Genomic DNA, 22,500 nt, shown 5'->3' with positions numbered 1-22,500 from the left:
GGAGGGTTGTTCCTCCTCACCCGAGCTTTCCTGCTCTCCTGTTTCAGCTTCAGAGTGCGGAGCTTCTGCTGCCGGCGCTTCTCTCGGTACCACAGCTGCTCACAGTACTCGTCCACGCTCAGACTCTTGGTCCCCACCATGTGCAGGTCCTTGTAGCTCCGGTGCTGCGGCGGCCACGAGTTCCCAAGTCCCGGCAGAGACGAGGGCGGGTGAGAGGCCCCGGACTGGCCCAGGAACACAGGTAGGGCTCCCCCCACCGGGCCAGTCTTCCCGTGGTTGGGGCCGTGGCTCTGCTGGTGTCGGGCAGCTGGGTGGAGGCTGTGGTTGGGGATGATGTGAACGCGGTATCGGGCCAGGACCTGGCTGTAGGAGTGCTCATGGCTGCTGCAGGTGTAGACGCCTGCGTCAGCCAGCTCCAGGCGTTGAACCAGCAAACCACGCTTCATGTGGAGAGAGCGGTCGTCATCGCTGTGAGGAAGCTGAGAGAGAGAGAGAGAGAAGCAGTAGGTTTCATGGTGACAAAATGTGTTTGTGTGTATACACTGAATCTCATCATGTCTTCTCCTCTGATACGTCTCCAGCAGATGTTGACTGATTCCGACTCACTCTGTCCTCAGTTTGCTGCGAGCTGCCCGTGTGCCGCTGCACCGTCCACCTGAGCTCGGCCGGAGGTGACCAAGGAACACACTCCAGGAAGGTGGAGTTTCCCTCCACGCCGTACACCGACTTCTCTTCCACAGCGTCAGAGTCTGACGAGGAGAAAGAAGAGAAACACAGATCAGGGGAAATATTCACCAGGTGATTTGTGTGAATCGAAAAAAGGAGGAACACACATTCTAAACAGGAAGAGAAACTAAAGAAACATTTCTGAGATGTCAACCACTTCATCATTTCTTTAACTTCAATAATCTTTACTGCCACTGTGTTGAAGCGGAGAAAACTGCAGTTACACAGAACGGCCCCTAGAGTGCGCCCCATGTCTACCTGCAGCAGAGAATATTCAAGAAGGTATTTTAAATCTGTAGAAACTTTATTGGTTTGTTATCGTGCAACAGTTGAAACTTTGGTTTTGGACAAATAATCAAACATTTGGAAAATGTTCTTGCTGAATTAATTATTGTACAAAATGAACTGTTTAAATATTCAGTGTGTTCCTGTTGCATTCAGTAGTAAATAGAATTTACTATCTGTGATACTATTTTTGAAGGTAGTTAAAAAAGGTCAAATATTTGTATATTTATATACATATTTTATACTTTCTATATACTATATATTTAGTACAGTAATTATGTTGATCAAACTGTGACTTTAGAACAAAGCTGAACATTAAACTTCAAAATCAGACATGAAAAAGCATCAAGGCTGAAATGATAAAACGTCAATATTTTAGCAGGTCCTTCTTTCCCTCTGTGCATCGTATTGTAGGAGATCAGTTTGGATCTTGATGCAATAAATCAGCACTAACACATTTATATATTTGAAGGGACCATGAGGCTTTGGCGAAGGTGCGAGCTCTAATGAGAGACATTGTAATTTACCTTCAAGTACATTTCCAGTATAAACACAGGACACACTGAAGACCCTGCTCAGACTGAACACAGGAGGAGCTGGAGCTTCTGGATGGATCCAGACGTGAGAATCAAACACAGCTGTGGATTTATGCCGATCTCTTATGTGGACGAACAGCGAAGACCACCGTGGTTCTGCGTTCCATCGCTGCGTCACTTTAAACACATGATCGATGGAGGAAATCCTCCTCTCAGATCCTCTGATATAAAGAGACTTCATATCAAACTCACCGTCCTCTGTGACTGGGCACTGACTCCAGGGGTCTCCATACTTCACATCCTGTCTCCGTGCCCGCCTAACACCAAACCAGGGGAAAGTGTGATGTACATGTGGTAACTGTTATGAATGTGTGGTGTCCTCATTACCCCTCTGTCCCTCTCTACCTCTTGCTGGTGGGGAAGAACCTGGAGCAGGTCTGTCCATCCCAGGAGCAGTAGGGGTCTCTGGCCAGACAACACTTAGCACAGTCCGTCCCGTACAGCTCGCACCTCTGGAGCCCCAGCTGGGCCACGCTGAGCTCGCCGGACACGTACAGCTGTTGCTGTGGTCGAGACGGACGACACAGAGAGAGATTGATTTTATTGAGAGTTCATTATACTGTTGTAACAACAACACAAGTCTCAACTAAACAACACAACTTTGAACACAACATTTACTGGACTAATTAGAGCCTGAGCAGTGACGGCTGCAAGGATCCTATTGGGTTTCTTATTCTTTCCCCATCCCCCAATGTCAGATTGGTGTCGTCCTAAGCACGCGCGACTTTTGCTGAAACTTGTACGAGAAATGTTCGCATCAGATGGTTTCCGTGCATGTAAACAAAAGTCAGAGGACGCACCCTCTTGGTCGACAGCTTCATGCTCAGGATGGGAGTCGGACTCTGTGGAATAAAAAGAAAAATGGATGAATGTTTCTGTTGCTTCACACAAAAACACACGTTTATACCAACGTGCATCTACAGCTGTTTACGATGAGCCGAACGAATCCACGTAGATTTATTAACACACACATTTCTATGCATTTGATACCAGATTGTGTCACATTTCATTTTAGAAATTCAAGTTGATCACACTGAACATGAAAACTCCTCTTCTCCCTCGTCTTCTTCACAGCCTGGTGTTCAATGTTTGTGTGTCTCAGTTTTCTAACGACCTCAGGAGCCTTAAAGACGCCGTTTGAAATAGTTCTTCACTGAGCTTCGTTCATTCAGTCGCAACAAACCACACAGTCTGAAGACAAAGCTGGAAAATAAAAGGAGGAGTGGAGGCTCATGTGACCGACACAGAAACGGTGACTGATCTTTACCTGAACTGATATTTCAGCCGTGCAGAGGTTGAGGTGAACGTTAAATGCTGCGGCCTCGCTCTGAGGTCAGAAATCTAATGAGTCTCTCTCTCCATCAGGTGGATAAATTACCCCCGAGCTCCATTTTTCTGGACCACTGACTCATTTCATGGCCTCACAGAGGAGAGTCAGTGACCCTCGACCGCTCTGAATGAGCCGAGGGGTGGATGAAGGAAACTCAAAGCCCACAGACCGACCGACTACAGCCTCCGACCTGAAACCCAGTCAGGATCCAAACAACCTGTCAGTTGCTCCTGCAGCTGTACGGTCACTTCCGGCTCTTTACACCCAGAAATGACTCAGTTCCTGTCTCAGTTGTTGGTAAACAACGAACGCCTGGTTTCCTGTTTGTTTGTTCTCGTCCTTCCTTCCCTTCACCTGCACAGTGTTTTGGTTCTCTTTCCCTTTTCTTTCATCCTCTCCTTGTTCTTCCTCCTCATCTTCTTCATCTGTTTAAAAACAGAAACACACAAAAATGTGCTTTTCCTATTTTTGTCATCTCTCTGCTCGTCTTCCTGGTCCGTTTGTAAACACAGAGGATCTTGGGAAATATGCGTCCTGATATCTGCTTGTTTCTCTTTTGGGGAGTTTGTCCAGATGAACACGTTCCACTGAAAAACTACACGCACACACAAAACATCACAGGGTGCAGAGCTGGAAGATGAGCAGTGAGAGACATTACAACAAACTTGGGTTTTAGGCATTAAAGTCCTGCGTGTGTGTGTGTGTGTGTGTGTGTGTGTGTGTGTGTGTGTGTCAGGATTCACAGAGAACGAAGAAGAGCAGTGAAATGATTTCCACAAATCAAATCAAAGTGAAAAATGATACGGACGAACATGTTTCATCCTAAGAAGTAGTTCTGTTAAAAGATAAAACCATGAAAACGTCGTCAGCCTTCTGATTTTCTTTCTCAGTTTAGTGGCAGCAGCGTAATGGAACCAGCTCAAATCACCGTACTTTATATGCTTCCAACCTCTTGCTCCAGTATTTCTTGGGTCGGGGGCTGGAGAGACTGTGAGAAACTTCACATAGTGGGTAAAAAAACACGAAGCTTCCTGTGGAAGCTCGAGTTCTTTTGGTTCCTGGATCAGAAGCAGTATTGAAACTCTATGTCACCTGGAAGACGGTCAGCTCCTCCAGAATGAGCTCCTCTGTGTCCCAGTTGTGTTTGATGACCGACACCGCCTTCACCACCTTCCCATCATCTGCACGGCAACAGGAGAGCGTTCGAGTCAACGCACATTTCATCCACATTCACAATAAATCCAAAATAACTAAATATACAATAAAGAGAGAAAACTCATGGTGCACACATCACACATCCTACAGTGGTAACCGTAGTAACCAACAACACACAACTGCTACACAAACCAGCTGCTACAGTCAAAGCAGCCAATGTGTTTACACATGTTCACTGAGAACATGAGGAAATCACATGAATCTGCTCATGGAGGAAAATATCATGGGATGATTGTATGTAGACATTTGCATGTAAACATACTGCACACACACACACACACACGTTACAATGATCCCAGGGAGCCTCGTAAACCTCAGAGGTCGTGCTGTGGGAAATCTCCTTTGCACATGTATGTTTACAGTGAGTGTGTGTGTCAAACGAACCTATACCCTACACCAGGGGTCACCAACACGGTGCCCGTGGGCACCAGGTCGCCCCCAAGGACCACATGAGTCGCCCGCAGGCCTGTTCTGAAAATAACACAACTCACCAGTGAGCTGCGTCTTAGATTTGATATGCGTTTCTAATTCATTGAATGATTTATTTTTGATTCTGTCAAATGTTTATTCTCACTCTGAAGTTGACTCCTGACTATGATTTGTTAGCGGTCGGTCGGTGGCTTGTGAAAATGGAACATTTGTCTGATGAAATGTTGAAGAAGTGATCGTCTGAAAATGTAAACACTTGCTGAGATTCATAGAAATAAAGTGTTCAACCCTGAAATCATCTGTTTCCCACCTTGTTAAGTCAATGTTGATAATTACTGTGAGAAATCATGAACGTGATCAGCGTCTTCACACAGATGAGAATCATTTATCATTAATAATAATATATAACTATCAAACTGGCAGCCCTTCGTATGACTCAGTTCCCATGAAGTAGCTCCGTCTCAAAAAGGCTGGCGACCCCTGTCCATGGACTAAAGATGAACTCTCTCCGTTGAAGTTGTTCAGTGTGATTTGAAATCAGCTGGTAAAAACCTGGGAACATTTGCTCCAAGCTCTAAAATATCAAATATCAGACGCAGCCAAGAATCAAACCACCGTGACGTCACCTTCGGTTTGTGAGCTGCAGCTCTGAAGCCTCACGTCAAACATCTCGTTCAGCGCCATCTTGATTTTTTGAAAACAGGAGTAACCATATTTGAGCAGGGGGTGGAGCCTGACTGAGAACTCGAGGACACGCCCACCTGTCGCCTCATGATCCTAATTGACCAAATGATCATCAGCTGTTTTGAAGAAGACCTGAAACTAGAGACAGTGTGTGTCCTCAGAGACAGTGTGTGTCCTCAGAGTTAGTGGGTGTCCTCAGTGTGTGTCCTCAGAGACAGTGTGTGTCCTCAGAGACAGTGTGTGTCCTCAGTATGTGTCCTCAGAGACAGTGTGTGTCCTCAGAGACAGTGTGTGTCCTCAGAGTTAGTGTGTGTCCTCAGTGTGTGTCCCCAGAGACAGTGTGTGTCCTTAGTGTGTGTCCTCAGAGACAGTGTGTGTCCTCAGTGTGTGTCCTCAGAGACAGTGTGTGTCCTCAGTGTGTGTCCTCAGAGTTAGTGTGTGTCCTCAGAGTTAGTGTGTGTCCTCAGTGTGTGTCCTCAGAGACAGTGTGTGTCCTCAGAGTTAGTGTGTGTCCTCAGTGTGTGTCCTCAGAGACAGTGTGTGTCCTCAGAGTTAGTGTGTGTCCTCAGTGTGTGTCCTCAGAGACAGTGTGTGTCCTCAGAGACAGTGTGTGTCCTCAGTATGTGTCCTCAGAGACAGTGTGTGTCCTCAGAGTTAGTGTGTGTCCTCAGTGTGTGTCCTCAGAGACAGTGTGTGTCCTTAGTGTGTGTCCTCAGAGACAGTGTGTGTCCTCAGAGACAGTGTGTCCTCAGTGTGTGTCCTCAGAGACAGTGTGTGTCCTCAGAGACAGTGTGTGTCCTCAGAGTTAGTGTGTCCTCAGTGTGTGTCCTCAGAGACAGTGTATGTCCTTAGTGTGTGTCCTCAGAGACAGTGTGTCCTCAGAGTTAGTGTGTCTGTTGTGATGAAAACTAAGTTTCACTCGTGGTCCAAAAGTCCAAAATTTCAGTCGAATAAAAAGCAGCAGAGTTTATTGTCGACAAAAAACCAGAGAGCATTCAGTAGCGAGCCGGAGCTTCAGCAGAGAAGAACTCTGCCTAACAGTAGTGTGGTGTTGTCTTATAAACCCTTTAGAGACCAAACCTGTCAGCTTTTCATTGGTTATCATCATTTCGGGGCCACACGTGTCAGTAGGTCATTGGTCAATTTTCTAGCTCTGGAAATTTCCACTGGGCATGTTGGGATCTTACACTAACTTTGCTTATTCTTGACACCATTATCTTTTGCTTAATCAGCTTAGTATTTTTTAAAAGATATTGTGCTTACATTTGACACCATTATGTTACAATTCAGTCAGTTTGTCTTTTTTAAAAGATTAATATTTCTTCACACAAGTTATACAATCACCTCATACTGCTTGTTACACACAGAATATATGGTTTGATTCGTAATTACATTCACAAACTTATTGTAATCAGTAGTAAATCATGTTTCAATCACACCTTAGTTTGTAGTGCAGATTCTTAAAGGTATACAGTGACATTCATAAGTGACATGGTTTAATGGCCAAAAATTATACTACATGTCCTCAGAGTCCGTGCAGACAGTGTGTGTCCTCAGAGACAGTGTGTGTCCTCAGTGTGTGTCCTCAGAGACAGTGCAGACAGACACCACATCCTGGGATTCAAAGGTTTCTCATCAAGAGGCTTCTTCACTTCACGTCCCCTCGTCTTTAGTAAACAACAGATTCAGATCTCGTGGCTCTGAATTATTTTTTTCATTCACACGATATTTTATCGCGGTCACGTAATATATATTTTACCAGATGCCAACAGGGGGCGCTGTAACTTTCACAGTGACACAACCCCAGATGTTGTCCCAGCTGTTCTTCTGCATTTAGCAGCTGGAACTGAGTGTCTTTGATTCTGGATCATGTTGGTTCTCCTCTGATCTTTATCAGAACCTGTTTGGTCCTCGTTGTAAAACCCTTTCATGTAACACTGATTCATGTCATTTGTAAATCAAACAAACACGCAGAGCCACAAACAGACATTGAAGAAAAAAGGAGGTTTGCACCTGAAGCATTTTCCAAACTCAAACTACAGCAAACTGAATTCATACGATGAAATTCATGTGTCTGACTCAAAGTGATTTAAACGTGTTTCACTTTGTGTCCAACTAAATCAACGTGTGATGTGAATCCAGGAACTTGAAGCAAACAGACAGGATGTGGTTATACACACATGGACATATACTGAGGGACAAAGGTGGACAATGATAAAGACAGACTTAGATACACTAGATGTGACTCTGTATAGAGGGTTTATATATTCTGCTGGGTGTCATTTCAATAAACACATTCTTCGTGTGAATAAACACAATCCATAACGAGGGACAAGATTTTGGGGCAAGAAGGTTCGTGGTTTGAATCCCGGTTCAGATGCGGTGTCTCTGTGTGCAGTTTGCATGTTCTCCCCGTGTTTTCTCCAGGTGCTCCGGCTTCATCTCACAGTCCAAACACATGCAGATGAGGGGTTGGGTGAATTGGAGACTACACACAAGCTGCTGCTGCTTCAGCCTCTGGATCATCAGGACACAGCTCAGCCTCCGTCCACACACACTGTCCTCTTCACACTGTCCTCTTCACACTGTCCTCTTCACACTGTCCTCTTCACACTGTCCTCTTCACACTCACATTTACAAAGATCACAGTCTCCATCTGTTGAGAGAAGAAGACATCAGTGTTTACAGAGACTCACTTCATCAGCTGTGAGTCAGTGATGCAGCACATCCAGTATAAAGAGCAGCAGGGACTTCAGTCCTGTTCAGAGGTGGAGCAGCTTCCTCTCTGCTTCATGTTCACGTGTTGGAATGAACACGCTAAGAGCTGCACACACTTTGACCATCACGTGTGTTTCCTCTGCATCTGAAAGTGCAGAGTGGACAATTGAGAGGTGGATTTCCTGCTGTTACAGGTGAAGACATGTTTCACTGTGTGTTGATCAACATGTGCTTCTGACAAACTGTCAGTGGACAGATGAGACAGATGGACAGATGAGACAGATGGACAGATGAGACAGATGAGACAGATGGACAGATGGACCTCAGCAGAGCTTCTGCTCTGTAGAGACAGCTCATGGTTACCATGGTGATGATGCTTCTCTGAGGCTTCAGTCACACTGATCTCAGAGCTGTGACAAAGAGCCAACTGATCAGTTGTTCACTGATGAAGTGAGAGAACAAAGTGTCTCAGATCAGATGAAGACGTCTCTGCTCATCATGTGAGGCTGTCAGCTGTGGTCCAGCTTCACTTCCTGTTCACATGAAAACAACAGCAACTGTCGTCTTCACATCAATCAAACGATCACAACCGGCTTCTGGCTCGTCTGATTGGCCGACTGTTGTCTCTCTGTGTTTCTGTCCAATCCTGAAGTCTGTCATCGTTGTCCTCTCACAGCTTCACTGAGGAAACACTGAGGCCTGAACTACGAAGACACTTCAACATGTCCACACAACAGTGTAGTTACTTTGCTCAGTGGGCGGAGCTTTTAAACAGGTTGATCTCCAACTTCACCTGCTCCGGAGCATGTTAGCCGTCCATCATCAGTTACCATGGTGATTTACCCTGATAAGAAGTGAACGAGCTTCGTAGGACTGAAAAACTAAACCTGAAGTTAACCTGATAACCACAAATCCTGCTTCTGGTCCAGACCCTGGATCTTCACTGTGATACTGACTGTGTTTAGTAAAATACTGATGAAAGCAGCGTGGACTGACTCCAACCATCTACTGACCTCAGAGTCTCCAGTGGACAGGTTGGACTCTGTAGAAGACCACACAGCTCCTTCACTCCTGAGTCCTGCAGCTTGTTTCCACGCAGATCCAGTTTTCTCAGATGAGAGGGGTTTGACCTCAGAGCTGAAGCCAGAGAAGAACAGCTGATCTCTGACAGTCTGCAGCCCTTCAACCTGAAGAAAGAATAAAACTTAACTGTAAATGAATCTGAGTTCATGTGTGAAAATAACAGATATTCATGTCAGCACAGACTCATAACATGGAAGAGAAATATGAAATCAGACATGTTGGACTAAAGACGAGTCCTGATTCAGTAACAATAGATTATTTGGACACGGAGACTCAACCTGGATAAAGAAATGTGAATGTTTGAATGTGTCCTCCTGTTATTGTGGATCGTCATCATGTCAACACAGACTCTCAACATGCTGCTGACCTCAGTCCAGTCTGTGACCTGAAGATAAATATCACATCAGACATGTTGGACCATTGTTTCATTCATCACCTTCTTCTCTGTGTGTTTGGTCACTGAGTAGGTTTGTGTCATTAAACACTGTTTAAAGTAGAGACGGCTCCTGACAGTCACTTCCTGTTTGGTTCTATACTCATCAACTGTCCAACGTGCTTCAATAAGAACGTGTCTTATTGTTGAGAACCTGAGGAGGACGAGTGCTCGGCCTCAGTCCACATGTTATTCACTGACACTAGTGATCAGGAGCAGGTGTGTGCAGGTGAATGGAGTTGGGCTGATGAGGTGGACGTGACTGACAGGCTGGGTGAGGGACAGACGACTGAGGGACAGTGAGCAGAACTGAGACAGTTCGATTTCGATAGATAATGACCAAATAAGAAAGAACGTTGGAAAAGTGAACATTCAAGGATTTAAGGACCTGACCTCAGAGTCTCCAGTGGACAGGTTGGACTCTGTAGAAGACCACACAGCTCCTTCACTCCTGAGTCCTGCAGCTTGTTGAAGCTCAGATCCAGTTTTCTCAGATGAGAGGGGTTTGACCTCAGAGCTGAAGCCAGAGAAGAACAGCTGATCTCTGACAGACTGCAGCTCCACAACCTGAAGAAAGAATAAAACTTAACTGTAAATGAATCTGAGTTCATGTGTGAAAATAACAGATATTCATGTCAGCACAGACTCATAACATGGAAGATAAATATGAAATCAGACATGTTGGACTAAAGACGAGTCCTGATTCAGTAACAATAGATTATTTGGACACGGAGACTCAACCTGGATAAAGAAATGTGAATATTTGAATGTGTCCTCCTGTTATTGTGGATCGTCATCATGTCAACACAGACTCTCAACATGCTGCTGACCTCAGTCCAGTCTGTGACCTGAAGATAAATATCACATCAGACATGTTGGACCATTGTTTCATTCATCACCTTCTTCTCTGTGTGTTTGGTCACTGAGTAGGTTTGTGTCATTAAACACTGTTTAAAGTAGAGATGGCTCCTGACAGTCACTTCCTGTTTGGTTCTATACTCATCAACTGTCCAACGTGCTTCAATAAGAACGTGTCTTATTGTTGAGAGCCTGAGGAGGACGAGTGCTCGGTCTCTGTCCACATGTTACTCACTGACACTTCATGAATGGAGTTGGGCTGATGAGGTGGACGTGACTGACAGGCTGGGTGAGGGACAGATGACTGAGGGACAGTGAGCAGAACTGAGACAGTTCGATTTCGATAGATAATGACCAAATAAGAAAGAACGTTGGAACACTGAACATTCAAGGATTTAAGGACCTGACCTCAGAGTCTCCAGTGGACAGGTTGGACTCTGTAGAAGACCACACAGCTCCTTCACTCCTGAGTCCTGCAGCTTGTTGTTACTCAGATCCAGTTCTCTCAGATGAGAGGGGTTTGACCTCAGAGCTGAAGCCAGAGAAGAACAGCTGATCTCTGACAGACTGCAGCTCTTCAACCTGAAGAAAGAATAAAACTTAACTGTAAATGAATCTGAGTTCATGTGTGAAAATAACAGATATTCATGTCAGCACAGACTCATAACATGGAAGATAAATATGAAATCAGACATGTTGGACTAAAGACGAGTCCTGATTCAGTAACAATAGATTATTTGGACCCGGTCTCTGTCCTGCAGATCAGTTTATGAAATCCAGAACTAAACACAGATGAGTTTTAACAAGTAGCTGAATATTTAAAATGTCCCAGATTAATGAATGAATGGATTCAAGTTATGTCTGAAGAGGAATTATGTTCAATGAGTATTAAATGAAGCGTTCGGGCATAGCTTCACTTGACAACAAATGACGTCATGAGGTCAAAGGGCAAACTCCGCTAGGGTACGCTCGTTTACATTCCCCGGGCGGTCCGGGGGTTTACGTTACCACTATATAGTCTATGCATAATATGTTAATGATCTCCGGCTATGGCCATGATCCAAACCTGTGACTCTCTCTCTCTCTCTCTCTTTATGTTGTGACGGCCCATTAAGTACATTTGCAGGTATTTTCTTTATCTAACATATTTTATTTTATTGGATTGTTTATTAAAAACAAAGGGGGGGGGGGGGGGGGTTCTACCTTATGTTGATTCTCAATTGAAGGTTCTACATGGCTTCATTTGTCAAAGGAAACATGAGCAAAGATTGATCCAGGGTTAGAGCCCTTATGCAACAGATGTAAGGCAGACACAGGTTCCCTCATTCATACTTTTTGGACTTGTCCAAATCTTCACATTATTGGACGTCTATATTTGAGACATTCTCTGAGATGTTTGGACTCAATTTAACCCCTCCCCCTTTGATTGCAATTTCTGGAGGAGTTTCTGAAGACGCTCTCCTTCCCAAACATTACTCCAATGCTATTGCTTTCGCCTCCCTAATTGCTCGGAGACTTCTCCTTGTGAAATGGAAGCAGGAGGCCTCTCCCACTCATGTGCTATGGACCACAGAACTTCTGAAGTTTTTACATCTGGAGAAAATAAGGTGGACGTTAGGTGGTTCAACAGGTACATTGGATAAGACGTGGCAACCATTTCTAGCACACATGAAGACGCTAAAGCTGTGTACCCTTCTGTGACTGATTTGTGTTTGAACCAAGGTGTAAAACATTTGACATGGAGACAGCTGTGATTGACATATATGTCTTCCTCTTTACTGGATTGTATGGACATTTGCTCATTATTATTTGTTGTTGTTTTGCCTGAAGTTTTTCTTGTGAAAGTTGACGTTTGACTTCATTTCATGTTATTGTTTATCCTTTTGTTTTGTTTGTTCATCTTTTTATTTAGAGATATTATTGTCACTATTACTATTGTTTTGTTTGTTTGTTTCTATTTGTTGTGTATGAGATGTTTTTTGTTTTCGGGGGGAGGGACATGTAGAGGGGAGGGGACGAAGATGCACCAGACACACCTCTGTATTAGCATTTAGCACTTACTGGATTACAAAGCTGCTGTATGTTGTTGATAAAAAAGAAAATAAAATAATTAAATAAATAATACAATGAGTATTAAATGAGATGAACTGTGTATAAATGCTGTGTTATAGATATGAGATCTACAAAATCAGTCAGTGAACTGACCTCAGAGTCTCCAGTCGACAGGTTGGACTCTGTAGAAGACCACACAGCTCCTTCACTCCTGAGTCCTGCAGCTCGTTGAAGCTCAGATCCAGTTCTCTCAGATGAGAGGGGTTTGACCTCAGAGCTGAAGCCAGAGAAGAACAGCTGATCTCTGACAGACTGCAGAACTTCAACCTGAAGAAAGAATAAAACTTAACTGTAAATGAATCTGAGTTCATGTGTGAAAATAACAGATATTCATGTCAGCACAGACTCATAACATGGAAGATAAATATGAAATCAGACATGTTGGACTAAAGACGAGTCCTGATTCAGTAACAACAGATTATTTGGACCCGGTCTCTGTCCTGCAGATCAGTTTATGAAATCCAGAACTAAACACAGATGAGTTTTAACAAGTAGCTGAATATTTAAAATGTCCCAGATTAATGAATGAATGGATTCAAGTTATGTCTGAAGAGGAATTATGTTCAATGAGTATTAAATGAAGCGTTCGGGCATAGCTTCACTTGACAACAAATGACGTCATGAGGTCAAAGGGCAAACTCCGCTAGGGTACGCTCGTTTACATTCCCCGGGCGGTCCGGGGGTTTACGTTACCACTATATAGTCTATGCATAATATGTCAATGATCTCCGGCTATGGCCATGATCCAAACCTGTGACTCTCTCTCTCTCTCTTTATGTTGTGACGGCCCATTAAGTACATTTGCAGGTATTTTCTTTATCTAATATATTTTATTTTATTGGATTGTTTATTAAAAACAAAAAGGGGGGGGGGGGGGGGGGGGGGTTCTACCTCATGTTGATTCTCTATCAGATAATTGAATCACTAGTTTAATAGACTGATTATAGCTCAAATACTTTTCTATCAAAGAGACAGTGGCTGAGACCAAGAGTGTGATCTCAGAAAAAGCTTGGAAGCTTTGGGAGTCTTGTGTTTTTCTTTAGAGAATGACACTGAGGATAATGGGGAGGTTGGGGTTGATGTGTTCATTGTTTGTGTTGAAGGTTTTATCAGTATTCACTTGGTCATGTTTGAACGTACTAAGGTCGACTAGAGTTACACAGCTAACTCAGATACATCACAAAAGGTATAAAATGATCCTTCACATTTTCTTCTTCCATAAACTCTGATGGCAACACCTGCTCCCTCAACTTCAGGGAGAAACGGCTGCCACATGAATCTAATCAGCTGGAATGTTCGGGGACTTAACCATCCAATCAAACGTCATCAAGTATTCTCTCATCTCTTACACCTTAAAGTCAACATTGCATTTCTTCAACAAACTCAGCTAAAAATAGAGATCACCCGAAAATGAAGAAAGATTGTGTTGGACAAATGTTCCAGTCTAAATTCAACAGTAAAGCTAGGGGTACTGCTATTTTGATTCATAAATCAGCTCCATTGATTGTCTCCCATGTAGTAGCTGACCCAAATTAAAAAAATAATGAAGCCTAGAACCAGGTATGGACAGGCCTCTGACACAGGAGTCGTTCCCTGGACCTCAGGATGCTCTGACTATGTACAACTATGAATGAACTACATGACGATGCCTAAACGAACACACACACAAGCACAGCCTGGACTCATCTCACATTCATCATTAATTACTCTTAAATACAAACTACATCCTGCCGAAAAGCAAGACAAGACTAATTCAAATGGAATGAATCTAAATGTGTTCACGTTGGTACTAAAAAATATATCTACTGCTATTCTAACATGGCCACAGACTCCTGTGTCAGAGGCCTGTCCATACCTGGTTCTAGGCTTCATTACTTTTTTAATTTCCAATTTTTTGGTTCTGGTAACCTGCCCGAAGCCTCCAGCCTCCAGCAGGAGCCCCTGTGACCTGGACGGGACACCGCTGTTAGCATTAGCCGCTCAGCGGGGCCTGTTCAGGAAGCAGGCGGGAGCTTTTATTTTCCATATCAGGATGCCCCAGGAAATCGGTAAAGAGTCTCCAGTTGGTCCAAAATGCTGCAGCACGAGTGCTGACAGGAACTAGAAGGAGAGATCATATTACTCCTGTCTTGGCTTCTCTACACTGACTCCCTGTAAGATTCAGAATAGATTTCAAAATCCTGCTCCTCACATTTAAAGCTCTTAACAATCAAGCTCTTCATATCTCAAAGAGCTGATAACACCATATTATCCAAAGAGATCACTTCAGTCACAAAACACAGGCTCTCTTGTGGTTCTAGAGTCAGTAAGAGTAGAACAGGAGGTAGAACCTTCAGCTACCAGGCTCCTCTCCTGTGGAACCAGCTCCCACTCTGGGTTCGGGAGGCAGACACCATCTCAGCATTAAAGTTAAACTAAAACGTTCCTCTTTGATAAAGTCTATAGTTCTGGATCAGGTCCTGACCCATCACTTAGTTAAGCTGCTATAGGTCTAGACTGCTGGGGGAACTCCCATCATGCACTGAGCACCTCTCCACTTCTCTCTGTCTCTCTGCCCCCCCACATTCATTCATTTATTTATTTTAATACATGTCAATGACTGTTTCACTTTGTCCTCCCATAGTCTCTCTCTCTCTTTTTCTCTCTCATCTCAGATATCTCTGACCCCTGAACCTCAGGACAACAACTTTTACTATTACTAATTACAATATCTCAGTAATTCATTATGATATCAAATGTGTCTGTCATCAATAATAATTAATAGTCTTTACACTGTTGTTCACATTTTAACAAGTCAGATCTGATGCCTGATGGTGCTCAAGTGTCCCCGGTCTTTCTCGCCCCCCCTCTCCCCTACTTCCCCCTCCCCACTATCCCTCTCTCTCCTCCCCCCATTTTCTTTGCTCACCCCAACCGGTGGAGGCAGATGTCTCCACATTGAGTCTGGTTCTAGAGGCTTCTCTCTGTTAATGAGGGAGTTTTTCCTCCACAGTCTCAAAGTGCTGCTCATTGTGGGAACTGTTGGGTTTCTCTAGATTTAATATGATGTTGAGGTCTTCACCTTCTATGTACAGTGCCTTGAGATATGTATATCATGATTTGGTGCTATACAAATAAAATTGAACTAAATTGAATTGAGTTGTTGTGTATGATAAGATTTTGGTTTTCGGGGGGAGGGACATGTAGAGGGGAGGGGACGAAAATGCAACAGGTACACCTCTGTATTAGCATTTAGCACTTACTGGATTACAAAGCTGCTGTATGTTGTTGATAAAAAAGGAAATAAAATAATTTAAAAAATAATACAATGAGTATTAAATGAGATGAACTGTGTATAAATGCTGTGTTATAGATATGAGATCTACAAAAGTCAGTCAGTGAACTGACCTCAGAGTCTCCAGTGGACAGGTTGGACTCTGTAGAAGACCACACAGCTCCTTCACTCCTGAGTCCTGCAGCTCGTTTCCACTCAGATCCAGTTCTCTCAGATGAGAGGGGTTTGACCTCAGAGCTGAAGCCAGAGAAGAACAGCTGATCTCTGACAGACTGCAGTACTCCAACCTGAAGAAAGAATAAAACTTAACTGTAAATGAATCTGAGTTCATGTGTGAAAATAACAGATATTCATGTCAGCACAGACTCATAACATGGAAGATAAATATGAAATCAGACATGTTGGACTAAAGACGAGTCCTGATTCAGTAACAATAGATTATTTGGACACGGAGACTCAACCTGGATAAAGAAATGTGAATATTTGAATGTGTCCTCCTGTTATTGTGGATCGTCATCATGTCAACACAGACTCTCAACATGCTGCTGACCTCAGTCCAGTCTGTGACCTGAAGATAAATATCACATCAGACATGTTGGACCATTGTTTCATTCATCACCTTCTTCTCTGTGTGTTTGGTCACTGAGTAGGTTTGTGTCATTAAACACTGTTTAAAGTAGAGATGGCTCCTGACAGTCACTTCCTGTTTGGTTCTATACTCATCAACTGTCCAACGTGCTTCAATAAGAACGTGTCTTATTGTTGAGAACCTGAGGAGGACGAGTGCTCGGTCTCTGTCCACATGTTACTCACTGACACTTTATGAATGGAGTTGGACTGATGAGGTGGACGTGACTGACAGGCTGGGTGAGGGACAGATGACTGAGGGACAGTGAGCAGAACTGAGACAGTTCAATTTAAATAAATGACCAAATAAGAAAGAACTTTAGAAAAGTGAACCTTCAAGGATTTAAGGACCTGACCTCAGAGTCTCCAGTCGACAGGTTGGACTCTCCAGTCCAGCACAGAGCAGCTTCACTCCTGAGTCCTGCAGCTCGTTTCTATTCAGAACCAGTTCTCTCAGATGTGAGGGGTCTGACTTCAGAGCTGAGGCCACGACTTCATAGTGAGTCTCTGAGAGTTCACAACCACTGAGTCTGTAATTAAAGAAAATATCAAATGTGTGAGAATAAAATCAGAAAACACAACATTCATACAAAACGTGATCATGTGACCCTCACCCTGGTTAATCCAGTTTCTGCCTCTTGAACATTTGATCTTAAAAACACCTCAAGAGAATCCTTTCAGATCTGGTACAAGCGTTCATTCAGACTAACAGATGACCTCATTAGATTCAGGTGGTCAAAGGTCAGAGGTCAAGGACTTGAACATGACGTCTCAAGTCTGTCTTTAGAGAACTTCTTCACATTTTGACCATTGGACTCAAAGATCAACTGATTAGATTTCAGTGGTCGAAGGTCAAAGGTTACAGTGACCTCATATTATTGTGAATGCAACATGTCAGTGACCTGCAGGGACTGACTCTGCACTGGTTGGTGGTGGTGCACAGACACAGGATGAGAATTCTAGTTTGAAGAAAGAATAAACTGTTCATGTTTAAAACTTTTCAACTAAGTTCACGTTCATTTGTTCTGTTTTTTATTGGGATGAGTTAGACGACAGTTTTTAATCGATGGTGTCGGATCATGAATCCAGATCTTCACTTTAACACGGAGTCCTGCAGTTCACGGTCTCTGAGCACAAAATGTTGACGAGTCATGTTTCATGTTTAAATGTAGCCTCAGAAACTCTGGAGTGAATCAAACAGACTGAGTTCATCTTTCACCAGCTTCAAGAAAACTTCTAGAACATACTGGATATACAACAATGAGATGAGAATGTGTATATACCATATGTACACATGTACTATTGTATACATATATTATACACACACACACTACATGTCTTTGGTTTGTGGATGAAGCTGGAGAACCCAGAGAAAACCCTGCAGACAGGAGGAGAACATCCTCCTCACAGAGAGGCTGCACTAACAGTGTTGACCACTACAACACCATGCTGCCCACAAGAAGGAGAATCATTGAACACTGTGTGTGTTTGACTCATCTACACTGATTCAACATGGTATTGATCATGTCTGGACTCACAGAGCCTTCCTGCAGTTCCTCACAGCTGGGATCAGTCTCCGTCGACCCTGGTCTGATGTGTTGAACATCATCAGGTCCAACTCATCCAGAACCTCCTCTGACATCTGCAGCATGTAGGCCAGAGCTGAGCAGTGGATCTCAGAGAGTTTCTTCTCTGATTTGTTCTCTGACGTCAGGAACTGTTGCATCTGCTGATGTACTGAGTGGTCGTTCATCTCAGTCAGACAGTGGAAGATGTTGATGCTTCTGTCAGGAGAAATGTTATCACTCTGCATCTCCTTCAGGTTGTTGATGATTCTCTGGATGATCTCTGGATTGTTCTCTGTCCGACCCAGCAGGCCTCCTAAGACTCTCTGGTTGGACTCCAGACTGAGGCCGTGAAGGAAGCGAACAAACAGATCCAGATGACCATTTTTACTGGTGAGGGATTTCTCCATGGTTCTCTTCAGGAGGTAATTCAGGGAGAAGGTTCCCCTTGTGTTCCTATATGTTCCCAAGACGTTGTAGAGTTCTTCTGTGTTCCTCTCGGTGTAACTGTGGAACATGTAGACTGCAGCCAGAAACTCCTGAACGCTCAGATGAACAAAGCAGTAGACTGATTTCTGGAAGATCACACACTCTCTTCTGAAGATCTCAGTACAAACTCCTGAGTACACCGAGGCCTCTGTGACATTAAGACCACACTGCTCCAGGTCTTCTTGGTAGAACATGATGTTTCCTTCCTCCAGATGTTTAAGGGCCAGCCTCCCCAGCTTTAGAAGAACGTCCCTGTCAGCCTCCGTCAGCTGCTGTGGACTCGTCTCATGTCCTTCACCGTACTTGTTGTTCTTCCTCTTTGTCTGAACCAGCAGGAAGTGTGAGTACAGGTCCGTCAGGCTCTTGGGCAGCTCTCCTCTCTGGTCTGTGGTCAACATGTGCTCCAGAACTGTAGCACTGATCCAGCAGAAGACTGGGATTTGACACATGATGTGGAGGCTCCTGGACGTCTTGATGTGTGAGATGATTCTGCTGCTCAGCTCCTCATCACTGAATCTCCTCCTGAAGTACTCCTCCTTCTGGGCGTCAGTGAAGCCTCGTACTTCTGTCACCCTGTCAACACATGTAGGAGGGATCTGATTGGCCGCCGCAGGTCGGGAGGTTATCCAGACGAGAGCAGAGGGAAGCAGATTCCCCTGGATGAGGTTTGTCAGCAGCACGTTGACTGATGACCTCTGTGTGACCTCAGACACGACCTCCCTGTGGTTGAAGTCCAGAGAAAGTCTGCTTTCATCCAGGCCGTCAAAGACGATCACAGGTTTACAGACAGCGAGCGTCTCTGCCGTGAGCTTCTGTAATGTTGGATGGAAAACACGGAGCAGCGTGAGAAGACTGTGCTGCTCGTCTCTCACCAGGTTCAGCTCCCTGAACGAAAGCACAGCCAGCAGACCCACATCTTGGTTTTCTAAACCCTCTGCCCAGTCCAGAGTGAACTTCTGCACCGAGAAGGTTTTTCCAACGCCAGCGACGCCGCAGGTCAGGACGACTCTGATGCTGCTCTGCTGGTCAGTGAAGGCTTTAAAGATGTCGTAGCACTTGATGGGAGCGTCGTCGAGGCTCTTCCTCTTGGAAGCCGTCTCAAGCTGCCTCACCTCATGTTCAGTATTAACCTCTTCACTCTGTCCCTCTGTGATGTAGAGCTCAGTGTAGATCCTGTTGAGGAGGGTTCTACTTCCTGTTTCCTCAGTTCCTTCAGTCACATGTTCACATCTCCTCCTCAGACTGATCTTATGTTGGTCTAAAACCTCCTGCAGACCCCGATCTGCTGAAAGACAAGAAACAATGTCAGAGACAGAGAATCTGAGAATCTGCTGATTGTTTTCATCAGATACAGAAAAACTAGAGAAATCAAAGCTTTTGAACTTTGTGCTTTTATAACCAAGTGAAATGTTGATGCTGTATGAAGGAACAAAATCAAACATGTGCTGTTGTCAGAAGTGAAGACATCAGCAGACACATGTACAGTGCTGCTCTGACCGGCTGTCTGAGCTCCAGCTCCTCTTCTGGATCTTTGTCCACACTGGGGACAGGAGGAGTCTCCTGAAGAACCAGACTGGTCCCAGTATGAGGTGATGCACTGTCTGCAGAACCAGTGTCCACAGCTGGTGGAGACTGGATCCTTCAGGACGTCCTGACACGAAGCACAGCGGGACGACTGCTCCTCCTCAGAAACATGACTCCTCCTCCTCTTTCTGTGAAGACATGTCCTGATAAGTCAAATGTCACAGTCACCGGTCGTCATCACTTCAAGGAGGTTTTGTTTCCACCCTGTATGTTTGTGTGTTGGTTGGTTGGTTCGTTAGTGGGATTATAAAAACCACTGAACAGATCACCAGTAAACTTGGTGAAGGATGTGTTCTGTGAACCAGATGTTCAGAGGACTGATGTTTATGAGTGAAATGGATCTAGTGAATTTCAAAGTGGTTTCATCAGGAGCGTGTTGGGCCTTGGTGGAGGTCTGAGCTCTTTGAGGGATTCTGAGAGATTAGTCACCAATTTCAATGAAGCTGTGTCCTAATGCAGGGGCCACACTAGAGGAAACTACATCCTCTTCAGATCAGTTCACAGTAGAAACAGTCTCTTACTTTGTGTGTGAGGGTCCAGGTTCATTACTGAACAATGGAGGCTGATCTCTGGACCAGTCACTCTTCAGAGACACACAGCTGAACTCTGGAGACTCTGCTCTCAGTCTGTGGTCCTCACCTCTGCAAACACAAACATGTTTTCATTCAGAACTCATCATTCACTGATTCATTCTCTGAGGATTCAGTTTGGAGGTTCACATGTTTGTAGCAGGTCTCTTACTTTGTGTGTGAGGGTCCAGGTTCATTACTGAAGTCTGGAGGCTGATCTCTGGAGCGCCTCCTCTTCAGAGACACACAGCTGAACTCTGGAGACTCTGCTCTGTCCTCTTCCTCCACAGAAACACTCATCTTCAGTCTGAGAGGAAAAACCCTGTGATGTCAAACACACAATGAAGCCAGGTGCATAGATTCAGTGTTTCTTCAAATATAACAAATGAACTAGACGATTGTCTAGAGCGGCACTTTGGCAGGGCGGCCAAATGTGAAGAGCTGAGGAACGTGTCAATCAAGCAGCAGCCGCCTCCTTCACTGCCTCCCGCCCCCAGCTCTCAAGAGCCAGTGGTCCATTCAATTTAACTTTATTTAACTTGATCAGAGATTGTCCTCAAATCCATTGACAGGATACTGCAGCATGTCTAAACAACCGAGATCATGTGGTCGGGAACATAAGAAGACTGTTGAAGTTCATTGTTAAATATATTGATCCCTGCAGTGTTGTGCTCCTTCATATTTGTTCTCGACGCTGAACTGAACAGACGTGAGCAGCGTTCACTCTTGCTCTTGGTTTCCTCATCATCGTATAGACCAGGGGTGAGGAACCTTTTTCACATCAAGGGCCATTTCAATTTGTATAAAGTCCTCCGAGGGCCACACTATTATGAACACATACCTAGGGACGCAAAAAGAGACGGGACAAAAGTCTGTAAGCTCTGTGTTACTCATGAGCTGCATGTCTTCACATGTCAGCCTCACCTGAGGGGAGGTGAGGCTGGAGCTGTTTCTCTGGTGAGGCCTCTGATGCTACGAGGGACTCCTTCACAAACTCTCCTTCCACACGAGGCTTCAGCTTCGTGGTTATTAATTCACTCACCACAAAACGTGCACGTGTAATATTCTCTGTCAGTCTGTGGTCGTGTGAAAGCTGCTTGTTGAGGTTAGCATGACTCAGCTGTAATGGTGCTGGAGATTTCCACACACACACACAGTCAGAGTGCTGTGCTCTAGCACCAGTCTTCAAACTAATGCTCTAATTCTCCTGGTTCAACTATGGTGGGGCTGACCCGTAAGAATCATGTGTGTCTGTTTGTGTCTTTGAGAAATGTTAAAACCATAGACTGTATATGTTTAAACCAAGCGGCAACATCCTGGTTAGCTTAGCTCCGCTAACATCCAGGCAAGATACCAGCAGTAACGGCAATGCTAACGGGAGGGACGGGAGTTATTAACCCGTCATGAAGCGTCCACACAGCGGAGAGAGGAGCGTTAGAGTTCATGGTGATAAATCTTTTAAACTGAAGGCGACTGTGTGTTTAGTGAATATCATCAAGTTAGATATTTAACGTTATGTAAAGTTGTTCAGCTCGCCAACCTATTTGACTACGTCACTGTGAGTAACTTCAGTAATAATGTTTTATTAGATTATTGGTTCAGAAATAACGTTAGTGCAGCTGCTGCAGTGTGAAACTTATTAAGCTGAACTTTATTTATGAATGAACAGTTTACCTACCAGGTATAGACCCATAACTTACTAACAATTAAAGCACATTATTGCACATGATGCATTACATTATATATGCAATACTTTTAATGTGAAAGAACTCCATACTGCACATTCATTGTAGTAGACTGTTTAATCCCAAACCATATTCAGATACATACTTAAATATCCACAGAATATAAGGACACAGACTTTGTTTGAAAGTAACACGTATCTCTGCAATAATGCCATACTTTTATGTTTCCTGTCATTTT

At 44.2% G+C, this 22,500-nt stretch overlaps 1 protein-coding gene and 1 long non-coding RNA gene across 2 annotated transcripts in view; both read right to left on the bottom strand.

Annotated features, from left to right (window-relative positions):
- LOC138405623 (NACHT, LRR and PYD domains-containing protein 5-like) overlaps positions 1 to 22,500 on the bottom strand; it is a 224,199-nt gene that overhangs the window by 87,291 nt on the left and 114,408 nt on the right. Inside the window, exon 16 of the mRNA XM_069515397.1 lies at positions 15,974 to 16,030. Within this exon, the coding sequence (XP_069371498.1) occupies positions 15,974 to 16,030 (57 nt within the window). The remainder of the gene's footprint in view (positions 1 to 15,973; positions 16,031 to 22,500) is intronic.
- LOC138405839 (uncharacterized) overlaps positions 22,363 to 22,500 on the bottom strand; it is a 1,519-nt gene continuing 1,381 nt past the window's right edge. Inside the window, exon 3 of the long non-coding RNA XR_011239507.1 lies at positions 22,363 to 22,500. This exon is cut by the window's right edge and continues 267 nt beyond it. This is a non-coding gene — a long non-coding RNA (uncharacterized lncRNA).

Source organism: Paralichthys olivaceus, chromosome 2, assembly GCF_024713975.1.
Source record: "Paralichthys olivaceus isolate ysfri-2021 chromosome 2, ASM2471397v2, whole genome shotgun sequence".
Taxonomy (NCBI): domain Eukaryota; kingdom Metazoa; phylum Chordata; class Actinopteri; order Pleuronectiformes; family Paralichthyidae; genus Paralichthys; species Paralichthys olivaceus.
The sequence above is the reverse complement of the archived record's forward strand: the minus strand, read 5'-3'. Positions and strand labels throughout refer to the sequence as shown.